Here is a 20,041-nt window from a genome sequence, read left to right as displayed (position 1 = left end):
TGAACGGGGGAGGGGCAGAGAGAGAGGGAGACACAGAATCCAAAACAGGCTCCAGGCTCTGAGCCATCAGCCCAGAGCCTGACGCGGGGCTCGAACTCACGGACCTCGAGATCGTGACCTGGCTGAAGTCGGACGCTTAACCGACTGCGCCACCCAGGCGCCCCTAGATTTTATTTTATAATCTCTGACATACAGGTAGATGATTATTAAAGCCATGGGTGTAAATGAGATGACTCAAGGAACACAAATACAGCAAAATGGGAAGAAAGCCCAGGTCATCATCTGTGAAATCTATTCTTTCCTCTTCAGAGCATTTTTTTTCTTATACTAATAACAGGAAATACTGCTCACTATCCAGAGAGTGTCTGGAGCCTTTATCTTCCCTCAGGAGAAGCAGGGGCATGGGGGAAGATTGGTCCATAATGACAAGCCTTGGGGTTGCTATGCAGTAAAAGAGCTGCATGCAGGGAAACTTTATCAAATCCATAGATCTCACTAAAGACACAATGACAAGAACACATAACATTCCTGAATACATATTTATAGAAAGGAAAGCCATTAATCCAATTATAACCAAGTTTTATATTAATGACCTATGGAGTTTTAAAGTAAGTTAGGAGCTGAGGACAAGAACTAGTGCTCCACTAAAGCCTCATACTAGTGGGCACAACCTCTGCCTAGTGTGCCTGGGGCGGGGGGGGGGGGGGGGGGAGAAGGCACAACTGAACAGAGAGATCTCAGAGAGAGGGCATGAAACTTTCAAATGCTTTACAAGTCAATTTTTCATATCTCTTCAAGCTAAAAAAAAAAAAAAACCAAAAAACACTAAGGAACTCCTAACTCTATCAAGGACAACTCTCCATTTCTGGGCACAGTTTAGGGACAGTAACTGAAGCCAAGGAATTTAGGAACATGAGAAATGTAACACTAAGGTTTTCCCTTCAGCTTCTTCTCATTCTTGTTATTTCTTACCACATAGAGGTGTGACACTCTTGGTGTTCCCCACTAATTAGGAGACTAAGAACAGGACTTTCTGTTTAAAGCAGAGAGTGATGGATATAGTGGAGTCATGCTAACCAGCTATTTAAGTGGGGGTGATGACAGTCGCAATGACAAGATGTGCAAATTACATACCTCTACACCTTCTGCTCTGGTAAGTTTGAGAACGAAGCCACCATGCTTCTTGAGCGTAATTGCAGCCACTACTGGAGACAAGGGACTGGAGCTAAAGGGACTACTTAATATTCCTAACAGCTCAAGCTGTTTCCTCTAGCTCAGGATGCCTTCCTCCTCACAGAACTCTCCATCCTTCAAAGCTAGGCTCAAGTCCTGTCTCTCTGATAAAGACTCACCCACTGCTGTCTCATATTTTTTGAACTCATATTGCTGTCTTTGCTATTTGGTTTAGTATGTTCAGTCTTTATTCATTTCACGTATTTTTGTTTCTTGCCTTTATTAGATTATGAGCTTCCTAGAGGCAGGGACCAGGTTTCATTGGTTTTATTTACTTATTTTTTTTATTGTAACAATGTTCAGGCATTCACAGAAGTAGACAGAATAATATAACCAATCCCCACATACTCATCACTTACATTCAACAGTTATCAAGATTTTGCCTCCCTCCCCTTATTTGTACGTCCCTTTTTTCTGCTATTAAAATATTCTATAGTCCGTATTTTAGTGTGCTTTTCTTCCTTTTTTTTTTAATTTAAGAAAGCTCCATGCCCAGCATGGAGCCCAACACGGGGCTTGAAGTCACGACCCCTAAGTTCAAGACCTGAGCTGAGATCAAGTGTAGGCTGCTTAACCAACTGAGCCACCAAGGCACTCCTAGTATGCTTTTCTAAAAGAAAATACGGACATTTTCTTAAGTAACCACAATACCTAAACAAAATTAACAGCAACCCCTTGGTATTACTGAATATCTAGTTCATACTCAAATTTACCCAACTGCCTCAAAAATGTCTTGTTATTAATCAATATCCAAACAAGATCCATATACCGCATCTAATTGTTATGTGAGGCAGATCTCCCCTTCTTATTTTGCCAATGATTTTTTTTTTAAGTTTATTTGTTTTTGAGAGAGAAAGAGAGAACGTGTGAGTGGGGGAGGGGCACTGAGACAGGGGGACAGAAGATCTGAAGCAGACTCCATGCTGAGAGCAGAGAGACCGACACAGGGCTAGAACTCATAAACTATGACACCATGACCTAAGCTGAAGTAGGACGCTTAACCAACTGAGTCCCCCAAGCACCACCCCCATATTGCCAATGATTTAATGAAGAAACCTAACCGTTTTTCCTCCTGAATGTACCACATTCTGGATTCATCGTTTCCTCATAGTCTTAAGAGTTATGTTTTTCATCTACTGACTCAACAAATATGTATTAGGAGCAGAATATGAGTAAGAACTCTATAAAATGTAGTGGCTACAATAGCGAACACATCTACAGTCCTGCCTCAAACAAAAGAAAGCCATGAAACAAATAGTTATACAAAATATTAATTATTAGCAATTATGATATGTGCTACAAAGGGAAAGTACGAAGTCTTAAGAGAAATTACGACATGGGAGCCTTACCTAATTTAGGGGTCAGGAAAAGTATTTATTTTGTGTAGTTAAAGCACCTTGTACAGTGTTAAGTACATAAACACTCAGTACTTATGGGTTGGCTGGGAGAGCAAGTTTTCTTCAGATTATCAGCCTTGTAAACTAAAGGGACACATCACCACCTCTGGAGTTCTGAACATCAAATCTGATTCTCTTAGAAGTCCATGTTAAAGAAAGCTGAAAGGGAAAATAAAAGGTTTTCCCCAGGTGAATTCTCCAAACTATTTCAGAAGATAAGAAAAATTTAGGAAGTGGCCATATAAAGTCGAAGAAAAAGATCACATTTTTCTGGACCATCAGTTTAGATATTAGGGCAATGAATTTTTGACAAGTAACAGCATGGGTATTATTGAAACCTGGAAGATCACGCTTAGTAGAATATCTACCATACTGCTCAAAAAGGCTTGGAGGTTAAAGAAGAGAAAAGAAAAATATCCAGGTACACTTTAAGAGTGGATACACTGGATGGTAACAGACAGAACAGAAAAACAGTAACACAGGAGATAAACGATAATCCAGATTTTCATTTTAGAAGGCTATATAGCACTTTAAAGTATTATAAAATGCATCACTTTTATATGGCACTATCTACTTGAGACCAATGTAAATGTTTAAGTCCCCCTTGTTCACACCAGATGTCAGTCTAATTTGGGGGCAATAACATGATTTGAGTGTCTTAAAAAGAAATACTTTCTGCCATGGATTGAACTGTATTCTCTACCCACAGTCAAATAAATTCATATACTGAAGCCCTAACCCTCAATGTGGTGATATATAGGGATAGAGTCTTTAGGAGGAAATTAAGGTTAAATGAGATCATAAGGATGAGGCCTTAGTCTGACAAGGTATCAGACTAAGGATACCTTATTAGACTTGGTGTCCTTACAAGAAGAGGAAGAGAGACCAAAACTCTCTTTCTTTCAGATATGTGAAGACATAGAAAGTGGTTGTCTGCAAGTTAAGAAGAGAGCTCTTGCCAGAAATTAAAACTGGGGTTGATTAAAACCCCTTGATCTGGGGTTTCTAGCCTCCAAAACTGTGAGAAAATATTCAATGTTTAAGCCACCCCATCTATAGTATTTTGATATGACCACCCAAGCTGACAAATTCACTTTCCTAAATTCTTTCCTCTCTAGGGTCTAAATTTTAAAGCTCTCTCTTCTGCATGATTTGTAGAATATGTCTGTGCAACTTGAAGGATACACCAGAAACTAAAGCTATGTGTTTAAAAAGCATACCTTGACACCTAACCAAGTAGACCAAAGAAAAATAATTGGTCAAAGCACTTCTAGTCAAGGGAACAAAATGGAACAGATGGTTTTATTTGTTTGCACTTACTTTTAAACTCTTGAAATTTCATATTTTTTCAATACAAATAGGAGCTCTCCTCAGGTGAACCAGATCTGGGTATTTTCAGCTGTGGTCAGCTTCTCTCTGAATCCCACTAGGGTTTGGTGATGCAGAGTAAACAAGGCTATAAATCAAGTGCAATGCATTTAATACCTCAATGCGTTGCAAATTGATCTAGAATAGGGGTCAGTTCAAATTGTTTTTTAAGTGAAACTGTTCCCTTCCCCTGAAGGGAAAGAGTGGAAGTTAGAGCAAATCCTGAAGTTATATGGGATTTAGAAGTGTGGTTGCTTGTTAGCACAGACAGAGGCCAGGTTTCGTCAGGCGAGATTCTTCCGTGGTTTATCAGGCTGGAGCCATGGATATTTAAAAACACATCCTGGTGGCTGGCATTAAATCTGAAATCTGGTGGGCAACTTTTCAAGAAATAAAAGCTACAAACAAAACAGCTTTAGTTCCATTCAGCATGCTGTGGGAAATACAGCTAATGGACAAGCATTACTATGACTGGCAAGGCGAGGTGCCAACAAATGAGAGGAGCAGAGTTTCAAACCACCACATAACAGCAACATTTCCTAAGCTTATTTCACTAATTTGTCAAAGCAGAACATTATCTGAAGTGAAAGAAAAATGAGGTTGGAATGCACAGGGGAAGGAACTATTTAAAAGTAAAAGCTATGCTTCTTTCTCTATCAGTTAGTTATCTCTGCTTTGAGTAATCATCGTTTACTTCTACCATTTTCTGATACCACACTTGGTTTGACTAAAGGCAATGTTTTCTCCTTTTCATATGATAAGCAGACAGCAACTTCTAGTAGGATAAATTTCCACTGCCGGCTTATGTCTGCCTTGCCTTTTCCACTGGGAAGAAATGAAGTCTAGTGGTTAAAACAGAAAAGTGTGGAGTTCTGATATGCCACTCCTCAGGGAGGGATGGAGGGCCATACTCCCTGCATACTGTGTTTTTTTTTTTTTTCCCCTGAAGAAGAAAAACTTCAAGTACTACCTTCCATCCTTTCTCCATCTTTAATTCTCAACTCTCAATTGTATCTTATAATTTTAAACAAACTGTTAAGCGGGTCACTATTTGTACTCTCTTACTCGGAATAGAATGAATACTATCCCATCATAAAGAAAGAATAAATTTACTTAACTTTATAATTAAAATTAGTCTAAAATTCAACAAATGATGCCTTAAATTCTATTTCAGGTAGGCTTTTCACTATAATGGTTAATGTAATAGTGTAATGGTTCTCAGTGTAATGTAATAGAGGATGTACTCCAGGGTTGGACTACCTGGGTTCAAATCCTATTTCCACCACTTACTAGCTATAGCTGTGCAGATTTAGATAAATTAATTTCATCTCTCTAAGCCTCTGTTTCCTCATCTGTAAATGGAGAACACTAATAGGATATCGCAGGTTGTTGTACCTGGCAAACCGAAAGCATTATACACATGTTAACTACTATTAAGATTGCTTTAGAGGGGCGCCTGGGTGGCGCAGTCGGTTAAGCGTCCGACTTCAGCCAGGTCACGATCTCGCGGTCCGTGAGTTCGAGCCCCGCGTCGGGCTCTGGGCTGATGGCTCAGAGCCTGGAGCCTGTTTCCTATTCTGTGTCTCCCTCTCTCTCTGCCCCTCCCCCGTTCATGCTCTGTCTCTCTCTGTCCCAAAAATAAATAAACGTTGAAAAAAAAAAAAAAAATTTAAAAAAAGATTGCTTTAGAGAACATCTAAAGGGCATTATGTTAATCCCCCTATTCTCTGTTAGTACTATTAAAGTTATATGTAAAACCAAGTGAAAGTTCTCCAGTCTTAGGTCACATAAAACAATCTTCTTGCTGATCAGGTAAGAATGAAATCCCTTCTCCAAAATTCGCCCTAACTGATACAAAGATTTCACCAATAACATAAGCATACACTTGACTTTCAGAGGCAAGACATTCTATTCAAACCTACAGGTTTCGTTGAAAAGAGTCAAATGAAAAGCACATACAATCATAGCACCTAAAATACTGACACAATCTGAAACACTGCTCTATAAGCAAAATACTTACTTCTGGGGTGATCTATTATCAACTTCAGCCTTCAGTCGTAAATTCTCCCTCACCAGGCCACCATTTTCCAATTTCAATTTTTTATTTGCCTTTAAAAAAAGTTGAAAATAATTAAGCATGAGCTAAGACAACTGCTTTGTAAAAATTATGTCATGAGCCATCTGTATTTTTTAGAGTGATATCAGAAAACTGAATACTAGAACATGGCCTTCAGAAACTTAAAATCACCACTGGGAATGACTTGTGAATCTGTGAACACAACCAAGCATTTTTAATCCATATTCCCCAAGCACTCTCCAATTCTCCTATCCAGGGAAATAAACAGAGCTATGTTAGTTAGCTTAGCGTCATTAAGGGACTATACTAATGGCAAATATGGGTTTTTTTTTTCCCCTTTTTCACATAACTGAATACTCTAAGCATGGTAACACTATACCACATGCAATTATTAGAGTTAATTCTCATGGGGGCGCCTGGGTGGCGCAGTCGGTTAAGCATCCGACTTCAGCCAGGTCACGATCTCGCAGTCCGTGAGCTCGAGCCCCGCGTCAGGCTCTGGGCTGATGGCTCAGAGCCTGGAGCCTGTTTCTGATTCTGTGTCTCCCTCTCTCTCTGCCCCTCCCCCGTTCATGCTCTGTGTCTCTCTGTCCCAAAAATAAATAAACGTTGAAAAAAAATTAAAAAAAAAAAAAGTTTAAAAAAAAAAAAAGAGTTAATTCTCATGAATTATGAGCTATGAGATTGATTTTTGGTTGCTCTTTAAAAATAGCTTTTTAGTGATAACAAATCTAATATAATTAAACCACTTGCTTTCTTTCTTCTAAAGGCTTTCCCGAATGCCCTGACTCACAACTTCTGGGACTCTCAAAATTGGGTCAATATTTTCTAATAAATTCTATGGCTTCTCTTGATTAAAAAAATCCCACTATTATTTTCTTTTTTTGAATTGTCTACTACCTAAAAATTGTCTGACAAAACATCAATTGCTAGAAAATTTAGAAGTTGAATATTGATTTTGGACAGGCGAAAAACTAGTGTGCCTCAATTTTAGAGTCTTTTTCAAAGCTATTTAAATTCCTCAGTTACAGCATTTTTTAATTCCAAAGAAGAATAATACTCCCTAGCCTAGAAACTAATCTCACTAACTTGGTAGGAGAAAAATCTTTGACCAGAACATTAACATTTAAAACATTTTAAGGTAAATGGATCATAAAAACTACTGTCAACAAAAAGGTTTAAACCAGATTTCAAAAATTTGACCCATGCTTTTGGATAATTTCTAGAACTTCTGACTATATTTACTTGTCCATCCACACACAAATGCCCCAAGAGGATGACGAGGTAAGAAGGGCAAAAAACATTCTTCTAGGTACAAAGCCTAGCTCTTTTACTTAGGTTCACTGAGGTTCTCTCTGGACTCTGAGCAGCTCCTTCCCTTCACTGTCACAAACCAACCAGAACTGTGGAGGGTTAATTCTTTAAGTGACTGACAAACACTACTGCCCCCTCTGAAGATATAAGGAAAGTCATTTACTTCCTCAAACACAGAGAATGAAGCTCTCAAGGATAGCACCATAAGAGGAGGCACCTAGTGAATGCTTTTTGATGATGATGACAAGCTTAAAACTGAAGCTCATTTGATTTCTTTCCCCCATTCCTTCATCTGTATCGCTACATTTCAAGGTCTTTCCCCAGTCTTGTGGCTAATATTCTCATTATGGGCTGGCTGGTTCTTCAACTATCAGAGGTATTTTCAAGTTCAGGAGGTTCAGGTGAGTGAAGATTACAAAGGGCAAAGTTCTGCCTATTTGTTGCACCAGAAGAGTAATGAGGACTTTGGCTAACTATTTTACATTTGCAACACTGACCGGGTAATGATACTGGCCTCATAATGGTTTCAAAACTCACTTAGTCCTGGAAACATCAGAAAACAAGTCCATGTCACTCATTCTAAGTAGACTGAATCTTCTGTACTCCTATATTTGATTTATAGTATGTTATTATTTTGTGTTTCACATCCAAAATTTACTCCTATATTTGATTTATAGTATGTTTTTATTTTGTACTTCACATCCAAATTTTGCTTCCATGTGTTTTAATTCATTTGTGTCCCAGTTTATTGCCTCATACTCTCTAATACCACCACTAGGCATCCAAAATTAGCTTATTAAATATCCCAAATAATTCTGAGGTTTCAATGTAGCTTTGGGTATTGAATTTAACATGTGACCTTTAAACTTTTTTTTTTTTTCAACGTTTTATTTATTTTTTTTGGGACAGAGAGAGACAGAGCATGAACAGGGGAGGGGCAGAGAGAGAGGGAGACACAGAATCGGAAACAGGCTCCAGGCTCCGAGCCATCAGCCCAGAGCCTGACGCGGGGCTCGAACTCACGGACCATGAGATCGTGACCTGGCTGAAGTCGGACGCTTAACCGACTGCGCCACCCAGGCGCCCCAACATGTGACCTTTAAAAGAACAAAGAAAAACTGTGTTTTATGGAACTCTTTTTTTCATATAGACTCCCTACACCACTCTTATGAGTAATGTTTTCATATAGATCTTCATCTTCAAAGAAGCATTTATTGAAATGAAAATTTAAATGAAACTTAATAACTATAAAGGAGACCATGTAGAACCTAATTATGGCTCAAGAAGATAAAGGGAAGTTAAAAGGGACATGGTAGATTGATAAATACTATAACTTTCCAGCTGTCTTTCCTTTTCATATCCTCTTCTTACACAAACCAACAGGCTAATGTTGCCCTTCAATATCTAAAGAAACTACACACTTTCCCTAAATTTGTAACAAACTCAGTACCATTGTATCTGTAGTTTATTTTTTCTCTAAAAGCACTAAGTTCCCTTTTTTCTCTCATTTTGGCCTTTGTTGAGCCCAAACAACATTTATTTTATACATGGGTATGTGAAGATGGTTTAGTATTTACACTAAGTTGCAGACTTCAATGCTACTTAACTTCGCTGAGGATCTGAGGGTAGTAGGTGATGGTACTTTTTAAAAATATCATATGGAGCTCATTAATGATTTCAAGGAGGCAGGATTCAGTAATTCGGCACAGTAACAATATTTTAAGGGAATGCAGATAGGTTAAATGGGTGGTTGTAGACATGGATACCACAAAACCATCTCCATTCAGCCCAACAAAACTCCACTGTGGATATACTTGAAATCAAAGTCAAAGGCTGGTCCCTTTGGCCAACAACTCTACAGCACTCAATTATAACCTCTTGTACTAATGGCATGGATCTCATCTCCTTTCCTAGAGGTTTGCCTTTTTCACCTGTTCTTTATCTCGTTGGATGAACGGAAGAATAACTGAAGAAAAATGAACCCACATCATAAGCTTTAATACTCCTCTGCATGGAGTATTCTAAAGCAGCTACTCACAGCTTCCTTGGAATTAGTCATTAAGCCTAACTACTAACAATCTTGAAAATCAGAGGATGGTAGTACTAGAAAATATATAGTCCAAACTTTTCTTTTTATAGGTAGGGAAATGGATACATGTTTGTTTTTATGCATACAGGCCAGTCACTGACATAAGCTTAAGAAAAATTAAGCCAAACCACGAAGAGGGGAAATAGAAACACATCCTTTAAACTGATGTCACTTGTCTACAAGAAGATGCAAACTCATATAGAAGCACTACAGAGTCTCCAATTATAGTCACAAATGGAACCGCCTGATATTTCTTGGCAGCTAATGACATTTAAGGAGGAAAGAGTTTTCCTGTTGCTTATAAATGCTCATCCAGACATTTTTGTCCTTCTCCCACCATCTTCTAATGAGTCAAGATAATATGCCTATTCATACTTTTGAAGGTACTTATAATAATTTTAAAAACAACTGTAATAGAATTTTTTAAAACCACAACTTACTTCCTTTAACTTATCCACGTCATCTTTCACTTTTTCATAGATTTCATTTGCTGTTCTAAGTTTTTTCTTCCACTCTGCTACAGTTTCTGGGTCAATTTTACTTGGATTGTCTGCAATTGGATGTTTGTCTTCAGTTTGGCTGCTTTGCATCAAGGTTAAAGGATCCAGAATAGTCTTGATTTGTGACTCCAAGCTGAGATTTTTACTCTTAAGGTCTTCTACCTCTTTCTGCAGACAATCTATTTCATCCTGATAAAGAAGTGCGCATCCATTAGATAGACACAGATACTGAACACATATGTATGCTAAACAGAGATCAATGTGTTTTTAAATTTTATACTCAAAATTCTGTAGATACACAGATTAGTTACGCATCAGAATAGTTCTGTAGGCAGAAAGTCACGTACAGTTGAAATTCTCAAAATAAAACTGGCATTTCCACTGCTTTCATTTTAATTCAGTGATAGTTTGTGGTTAAAAAAATAAAAATGTCAAATCTTTGATTTTATTGAAGATATCCAGAAAACAAGACAAGTCACATGAATTCAACAAGGAACCCATTTCCTTCCACTTTCCATTTCAGAATAATTTGTGTCATTTTTAGTTTTACTTTTAACTTTTCTACATTCTGGTTCTTCCATTACCACTATGACTATTTCAAGTATTAGTTTTCCCCATCTGGAACTGCTTATTATCTTAAACCCACTTACTAAACATTTGATCTAGAACTCTTTTTTGTGATACCATTTATTAATCTATAATAGATATTTCATCTTAAACTAAGACTGTTAGAAATTCTGTTGTTAGAAAATAAACTGGCAAGTAGCTCAATAAGCCAGAACTCTTAAAGGATTAATCTGATTAGGACCTAAGTATGATAAATATTAAGTATTTAAGAATACATTTTAGAATTAATATAGATAGTACTATTGCATTATAAGAAAATCACTTTATTTGTTGGAATTAATATATTAATGAATAAACAAATAAGAATAGGAAAACATATATGAATCAACATTTATACAGTCATTTATTTATGCCCCACTTTATTTCAAACGTTTTTGAGGCAACTGAAGCAGTTTCCATGCATATACTTCAAAATATTTTGTGTCAAGGGGCGCCTGGGTGGCCCAGTAGGTTAAGCATCCGACTTCGGCTCAGGTCATGATCTCATGGTTCACGGGTTTGAGCCCTGCATCGGGCTCTGTGCTGACAGCGCAGAGCCTAGAGCCTGCTTCGGATTCTGTGTCTCCCTCTCTCTCTCTGCCCCTCTCCTGCTCGTGCTCTGTCTCTCAAAAATAAATAAATGTTAAAAAAAAATTTTTTAAATAAACATTAAAAAAAATAACAATAATTTAAAAAAATATTCTGTGTCAAAATAAGAGATTAATAATATCCCCTCCTTAGTCAACATAAAATAACAACTGGGCTTAATGGTTACTATTCAAAAACATACATATGCCATAAGCATGAAACTAATTTGGAAAATTTCCATTCCCATGTCAAATCACCTTCACAAGAAAGAAAACTACCGCATGATGCTACTTATATGTGGTATCTAAAAATGCTGAATACATACAAGCAGACAGTTAAACAGTGGTTATCTAGGGTAGGGAGGTAGGGCAGATGGGGAGGTGGAAGAAACAAGATGGGTCAATATATACAAAGTTGTAGGATGAGTAAGTCTAGAGATCTAATGTACAGCATGAGAACTACAGTTAATACTGTAGGCTGAATATCAGAATATTGTAGTACTGAATACTAGAAATTTGCTAGCAGGGCATATTTCAGATGTTCACAGCACAAAAATAAAAAAGCATATGATGAGATGGCTATGTTTATTAACTTGACTAATGCAATCATTCACAATGGATATGTATATCAAAACATCATGTTGTGCCCCTTAAATACATGCAATTTTTATTAAAAAAAAATCACGGTTAACGTGCAAAAAAAAAAAAAAAAAATAGAAAATAGCATATTTCACACCAAAATCTCTTTGCTGGTAGCTGACATAAGTATATTTACTTTACCAAAACTAACGAGCATAAATTATCAGTGAGTTAATAGACAAACCAAATGGAATGAAGGTTATAGTCACTGTTTACCAGAGCATTCATAATGCCTTGTGGGGGCTGGAAGACTGACTTTAACAAGTGAGTTTCCTTTGTTTCCCAACTTCTTGAGGGAGCAAATACTTATAAAATGATGTCTGTTGACAAATTTGAAATTAAAGAAAGGAAAAAAGAAATGCTTGTATTTGTTGCTGTCTTCTATTTGAAATAGAAAAGGAAAAAAGAAAAAAAGTTCATCAAATAAGGTATTTTTTTTTTGGTAGGCTCCCTACCCAACATGGGGCTTGAACTTACAACCCTGAGATCAAGAGTCGCATGCCTTACTGACTGAGGCAGTCAGGCGCCCCTCAAATAATATATATTTAAATTGGCATCTAAAATAAGATTTCAGGCACCTGGGTGGCTCAGTTAGTTAAGTGTCTGACTTCAGCTCAGGTCATAATCTCACAGTTTGTGGGTTCTAGCTCCACGTTGGGCTCTGTGCTGACAGCTCGGAGCCTAGAGCCTGCTTCAGATTCTGTGTCTTCCTCTCTCTCTGCCCCTCCCCTGCTCATGCTCTGTCTCTCTCTCTCTCTCTCTCTCTCAGAAATAAACATTAAAAAATAAGATAAAATAAGATTTCATTGGATGTTTACTCTAAGAAGTCCAGAGACTGAGACAGCTCAGTTTTACCTTGAATTCAATGCTGTCCTCATTTTAAATTGTAAGTATTATTTACCTCATATTCTTTGTGGAGTAACTCAAGTCTAGTTTTCCGAAGGTGCTTCCTGACTGTATGGCTTAGCATAGGTTCACTTTCACTTGTCCCTCCTACAGGACAAAAAAAAAAAAAGTAACTTTCTTTGTGATTTAAACAGTATGAAAACAAAGATAAACTTTTTTCTTATTGTTTTATATGGTTCTCCAGCTTAATTTCTTCATACTTGGGGCTGTCACTTAGGCCTTTTCTCTATCTTGATCTTGAGAAAAGATAAATATCAAATAATGCCACAAGAAATACCTTCAATAAAATATCATGTGTGTTTACTTACCTGTGTATCTTATTAAATTCAATGAAAGCAAAGGCTATATTTTGTTGTCACATTTGTACTACTGCAAAATTTGAATACAAGACAAATGTTAAATAATATAAATCCAATGGTTATATTTATATTTAACCAATGATTATATTAATATATTATCCATATTACCAATTTAAATTTCATACAATTATCAATGATACAATATAACCAATGATTATATTAATATATTATCCATATTACCAATTTAAATTTCATACAATTATCAAATGTTTACCTATATACATCATATATAATCATATAGGATATAAATATTATTATAACCAATGTATTCAAACATACCTAGTTACTGGTAACACAAATAAAAAGATTAATGTGTCTTTTTACTGAATCTAATAACCCAGTTACAATGGATTATGAATAACAGCATTAACTGTATGCGCATAACTCAATACAAGTACACTCAAAATGAATTCTTCCTGAGAGCTCTTTACTTATGCTATGGTTATTTTCTTTGTACTTCTTAGTATCATGATAGCAAAGGCATCTTACAGATGTTGTTTTTCAGGACATTCTATCCAAATACAAGGATGCCTGAACTATTTTACTTGAGAGAATTTATGAAGTATCACTTATATAAGAATGAACAAAGGCAGGAGAGGGACGTGAAGAGAAGCTGGGGAAATACATTCAAATTATTTTCATCAACAAAGTTCACAGCAGAAAAATACTCCTCTACTAGATTTTACCCAGGTACCCAAGAAAGTAACCTTGGAACAATCTCTGATTCTTCTTCAGATTTCTTAGTTCCAAGTCCTACTAGTACTTCGATAATGGCAAAATGACATCAGTGAAAACTGTCTATTTTCGTCTTCCTCCAAATATACACTATTTAGAGATTGTTTCAAATCTGTTTCTATATGTTTATAAAATAGGCCCTTACCGATAATCTCTTTGCAAGGATTTTCAGGAGTGATGGGGACTCTGCAAGCTGGACACTGGCTATTATTCTTCAACCACAAATCGATACAAATTGAACAAAATACATGGTTGTTGATGCATATGACAGGCTGGCGTACCTTTGAAAACAGAAACATTACTTTTAGTACAGGGCAACAGTCATAACTAGAATCCCAATAGGTTTAGTTTAGGGCAAAAAAAATTGCTTCTCTAGAATACAGTAGAGTAGGTGTTTTAAAAGGAAATTATCTAGCATTTATAAAAAACATTGGTTTATAATTTAAACAGCAAACAGTGCTGATGGAAATACGGACATACACTAAACACACAAATCTCTGACTCCATTTAAACAAGCACAAATACTAATACTTTACATTTATGTCGTCTTATATTTTACAAAGGGCTTTCACATGCACTTTCTCTGTTTTTGTTTTGTTTTAAATAATCCTGTGAAGTAAACACAGGAAACATACATCACAAATAAGGTAACCAAAGTGTGAAGCAATTAGGTGGCTCAGTCAGGATTAACTATGTGTTTTGACTGTGTGTAGTTGTTTTATAAGACAGAAAATAGAAGAGAGAAATTACTTCAGTTTTCTACCTGATACTAGTTTGTTTATGTATTTATTGTCTATCTCTTCCATTAGAAAGGAAGCTGCATGAGAGCAAGAACTTCCTTCGTCTCATTCATGCCTAAATCCCTGATGCCTAGAAGGCAGCCTAATACACAGTAGGTACTCAAAAAAATGTGTCAGATTAAGTAACTGCTATTAAGACAGTATTTAACATTAATTAGGTAGGGAACTTGCCGGAGGGAATAATGACTTAATATTCTTCAACCAGCAAAAATTTTAAAATAGAAACCAAAATAACACCGAAATGCTTAGGCTTTCACTTGATTTACAAAGAAATGTTACTGTGGGACTCAAAACACTTTACAGCATTTTCAATATTTTCCTGTTCTAATCATAAAAATACCATTTGAGAGTCCTGCACTAGAGACCAGAAGATCAAGAGAAAGCAGAGGAAGTAGAGAGATAAGGAAGAGACAGAACCACCACAAAACACTTTCTGCAGAGGAAACGCTTGTGCTGTCCTATATCTGCCTCAGAAAGACACTATGAGTATTCGTTCATTTGAAAGGGGTCTCCGCCCTCAGAGAAATCACAGGTGTACGGCAGTTCAAGATAGGCAGCTAATCATTTTCAGTCTCACTGTGAAGAACTCTCTGGTTGGGGTGCCTGGGTGGCTCAGCTGGTTAAGTGTCAGACTCTTGGTTTCGGCTCAGGCCATGATCTCACAATTCTTGAGCTCAAGCCCCACATCGGGCTTTGCGCTGACAGCATGAAGCCTACTTGGGATTCTCTCTTTCCTTTTCTCTCTGCCCCTCCCCAGCTCACACACACTCTCTCTCAAAATAAAAAAAATAAACCTGAAAGAAGGAAAGAAGGAAGGAAGGAAGGAAGGAAGGAAGGAAGGAAGGAAGGAAGGAAGGAAGGAAGGAAGGACGGACTCACTCACTCACTCTCTGGTCTTTGTCTGGCTTTCCAAACGTTTAGATGCTCCCTGGATTATGAACACTAACATACGAAAACTAAATAAGAGAAGATAATTCAGCATGCATTTAGACTTCCTTTTAGAGAAACCAATTCTAATTCATTCAGTTCAAATGATTGGACAGGACTGATCTGAATGAATGAATGAGACCATGAAGGACAGCTTCTCAAACTCTTCTTCTAAAGTGAGCCTACCTACAGAGCAAGGAGTGAATGTTTATCTAGGACGTATTCTTGGTCAGAGTCTCAAGAGGCAGACAAGTTGGAACTTCCTTTGCAGGTTCTGTTTTTTCCTAAAAAGTCAAGTGATGCATCCGAGTCCAGACCATTATATATTTTTGGGTGTTTTAATTTCATCTTTAAGTCATGAAATGTTTTAAGAAGAAAAAATTTCTCAAACTACATACCAAAAAGATATTGCCTTATCTAGCCTGTAGCTTCCTGCAACACACACACACATACACACACACCACATTCCTGCAATACTCCTAGAAGTACATATACCCCTAAATTAAGAAACTCAGCTAATGAAAGAAAACTTATCTTCTTGGGCTTTTAAAGCAGCGATTTAATGTCTTTTTTTTTTTTTTTTTAAGTCATGAACTCATATAAAATGGATGAAAGCCAATGGTCAAAACATAAAACTGTGCACATTTAAGGAGATTCAAGATGGTCTCCTACTCACTACAGGCTTCCCTCATTAGAAGCTCATTTAAAGGCCATCAGTATTTTTTTTTTTTTATTGTAGAGATAGAACATGAGCAGGGGAGAGGGGTACAGGGAGGGAGGGGGACAGAGAGAGAGAGAGAGAAAGAGGAGGGGTGGGGAGAGAGGGAAAGAGAATTTTAAGCAGATGCCACACTCAGTGCGCAGCCTGATGCGGGGCTCCATCCCACAATCCTGGGATCATAACCTAAGCCCAAATCAAGAGTCAAACGCTCAACCGACTGTGCCACCCAGGCACCCCATAAAAGCAATCAGTATTTTCTCTGTAACTGCTCCCACAACTAAGGTTAAATACCTCTCCAATCTAAAAAAAGGTTTTGGACATCACAATGGTTGGTACTATCATTAACTAAGGTGAGAAAAGTGGAGGAAGAGGAGTCTTATAGGTGGTGGAAATCAAGAACTCTGTTTTGGCTATATTAAATCTGTGATGCCAGGGTGACTTTTAAATGGACAACGCAGAATCTGAGAATCACTGGCATAAAAAATTAAAGCTACAGGACTGGAGGAGATCCCTTCCATGGGCAGAGTAGCTGGAGACAAGGCATTCCAGGAAGCAGAGGAAGGAAAAAAAGGAGCAACAGCAAAGGGAACTAGTCTTACAGAAGCCAAGAAAAGTTTTTCAAGAGGAAGACAGTAGCCAAGCATGTCAAATAAGAAGAAAATGAGCTTGATATGGACAGAGAAATGACTATGGGATTTAATTACATGGAAGTCATTGTGATGTGTCACTGACAAGCACTGTTTCAGTGAATGATAGGGGTGGAAACTTAATTGAAGTCTGAGAGACAGAGAAGGTGAAGTGATGACAGAATATAGACAATTCTTTCATGTTTTGCTGTAAAGGAGTGAGCATAAAAATAAGACCATGATAAGAAATGCCAATGGGAATGTTATGGTAAGGAGGGAATATTAATGATGAAGAAAGAAAAGCAGGGATCAGAGCCATAGGCAGCAAAGTCCCTAAGAAGTCAAGAGGTAATGAAATCCAAAGCACAAAGCAGAGGTTTGGCTTTTATGGGATTGAGGATCTGTCTTTCATTGTAACAAAAGGGAAGACTCAGGGTGTGAGAACAAATGCAAAGGTTGGAAGATCTGCTGATGGAAATGAGAGAACTCATATCTAACTGTTCCAAATGCCTATATTTTATCATTAAATACAAGGTGAGGTTACCAATTGAGAGTGAGAAGCTGGGTAGGGATATCAACTTGAGAAAATAGTATAAAAGCAGTTATTTTAAAAAGTGAAAAAGTAAACTTACTAGTAATTTTGGCAGGATTGCCAAACATTGTTGAGTTCCTATTTGAGATCTGTGGTTTTGACTATAAACTAAGACCAATTGAACATAGATGTGTATTTTTCTTACCGATTTTTACCTGTTCAGTTTCAGGCAGGAAGCAAATGAGTAGTACAGTTTACTCAGAGTTGGATTTTTGCCAAGGAGAAAGAGAGAGACAAGGGAATGATGACCATAAATGTCCACAGCTAACAAGGGACATGAGTGTATGAATGGTAATGATGACGGTGAAAAAGCGATGTTCATAGAGCCAATGAACTGGTCTTGATAAGGCTGAAGTAATGCTGGAGAGGAGTCACAATGAAAAGAGGATCAGAGGGTAAGTTGCTTCTAATCAAAATACCGGAGGTGGTAGAGCTGCTTTCTCTAATGTTTTTTCCTGGGCCATCTTATCTGGCATAGTTCTATTTCCTCTCTTAATCTCATGTATCACATGATGTTAACATCTTTCCTATGACAACTCCTGAGAACCCTCTGTAACTGGACCTCAGTAAGTGGCAGAGCTTAGGCTTTGAGAGATAAACCTGGGGCCAACTCCAGCTCTGCCATTTGAGCTGTTCGATCTTGGGCAAGCCCTTTAGTGACAATGAGCTTCTGCCTCTGAAAACAGTGGTTTAACTCAGTGTACTTTTCATTCAGGCATTAAGATTTAGAAATGTAAAGATGTAAATACAGAGAATACCACAAAACAATCCTAAAAAAAAAGAGAGAAAGAAAGAAAAAAGAAAAGAAAAGAAAAGGTAATAACATTACTATCTCCGTATGCTTAGGAGCTAACACCATGGAAGGATCTTGTAGCTGCCTCAACCACAGCATGTTCAAAACTGAACTTGGCCTCCTCCGCACATTTGCTCCTCCTGCTGCATTCCTCATCTAAGTTCATGGCAGTACTGCCTCATTACTTGGGCTAAAGCACTCAGAGCTATCTCTGACTCACTTACGCTCACCATCCAATCTTTCACCAAATTCTGGTATCATGTATCAAGTCTAAGAAGCCAGAGACTTTAAGATGCACCAATATTTTATGTGCCACTAAGAAAACAGAATGGAAAATGCTGCCAAATACAACTGTAATATGCCATCACTTGTAAGATACAGCCAGGTTTCAAAAAGTTATGATGTGAAGGGGCGCGTGGGTGGCTCAGTCGGTTAAGTGTCCGACTTCGGCTCAGGTCACAATCTCATGGTTTGTGGGTTCGAGCCCCGCGTCAAGTTGTGTGCTGACAGCTCAGAGCCTGGAGCCTGCTTCGGATTCTATGTCTCCCTCTCTCTCTGCCCTCCCCGCTCGCACTCTGTCTCTCTCTCCCTCAAAATAAACATTACAAAAATTTTTTTTCAGTTATAATGTGAAAAAAGTCTATCCCAGAATGTCAAAATATGGCAAACACCTCCAAATGTTTTTTGTTTTGTTTTATTTTTACCTATCATGTATCCCTTCTTTTCCATCTTCACTTCAATGAGTTCAGGTTCTCATTCCTTTACCCTTGGATCTACTGCAATGACCTACCTCCTCACAAGCTTCCTGGCTTCCAAATATTCAGTTCTGTCCACCTTTCATACTGATGCCAGAGCTACCTTTCTAAAATAAGGATCAGTAGCTTTCACTGCTCTCCTGCAAAACAGCAATGATTTTTCCCTGTTCACAGTTTTAAGTATAGCATTCAAAGAACAACATAATCTGGTTCTTAAGTAGCCATTTCGTCTATTTCGATACTGATCTTCTATTTCAATACTTGATATAACCTGCACTTCAAGCACACAGATCTACTTGATGTTCACCAAATTAATAGGCACATTGGAAGCTCCCTGTTTATTGTGCTCTCATTTCTTAGCTTGATATATCCTGCTGGCCTCCAGCTTCCCCAATGAAAATAGACTCCCTTCCAGCTTTTAAGATGAAGATCAACTGCTACCTCTTCTGCAAGCCCTTCATTAATCCTTTTTAGAATTAACCGGGTCTTTGTCTGATTTTCCTAAGGGTACTCCTTATGCATTGATTTAATGTTCACTTCTATCTGCATTGTGCTTTACTTAGAAAATTGTTTACATTCTGTTCTCCCTGTTAGATTTCAGGCTCCTTGGGGGCAGGAGAGGGGCATGCTCATCTTTGTATCCACCTATAGCACTTGCTATAATGCCTGGCACACTCTAAGATTAATACAAGTGAATTTTGATGTATTAAAATGAAAGGCTGAGATAATGTTCCTTTAAGTGTCTCAAGAAGCAAAAGGTCAATGGCCACTGCCAAACTGTGAAACAGCAAAAGTTTAACCTTTCCATTTAATACACCAAATTATATAGAAGAACAACCACAGGCAGACGACTTGAGTCTGTCTGCTAAGAGCCACTGGCAATGCCACCACAGGAGAATTATTTTCACTGTTTGATACCCGGTATTGTCACTCTCATTGGGTTGGAGTTTTGAAACATTGACTAATTCACTTCTTTGGACTAAGTACTTATCAGATGATTATTTCTAAACAATGGTT

At 37.6% G+C, this 20,041-nt stretch overlaps 1 protein-coding gene across 1 annotated transcript in view; it reads right to left on the bottom strand.

Annotated features, from left to right (window-relative positions):
* The window catches only part of OBI1 (ORC ubiquitin ligase 1), a 41,903-nt gene that overhangs the window by 15,483 nt on the left and 6,379 nt on the right, over positions 1-20,041 (bottom strand). Inside the window, exons 2-5 of the mRNA XM_025924883.2 lie at positions 13,956-14,091; positions 12,712-12,803; positions 9,919-10,167; positions 6,019-6,107 (exon numbers count right to left, since the gene is read on the bottom strand). Coding sequence (XP_025780668.1) covers positions 6,019-6,107; positions 9,919-10,167; positions 12,712-12,803; positions 13,956-14,091 — 566 coding nt within the window. The remainder of the gene's footprint in view (positions 1-6,018; positions 6,108-9,918; positions 10,168-12,711; positions 12,804-13,955; positions 14,092-20,041) is intronic.

This window comes from Puma concolor, chromosome A1, assembly GCF_028749965.1.
Source record: "Puma concolor isolate L17-30 chromosome A1, mPumCon1.1.hap2, whole genome shotgun sequence".
Classification (NCBI taxonomy): Eukaryota; Metazoa; Chordata; class Mammalia; order Carnivora; family Felidae; genus Puma; species Puma concolor.
The sequence above is the reverse complement of the archived record's forward strand: the minus strand, read 5'-3'. Positions and strand labels throughout refer to the sequence as shown.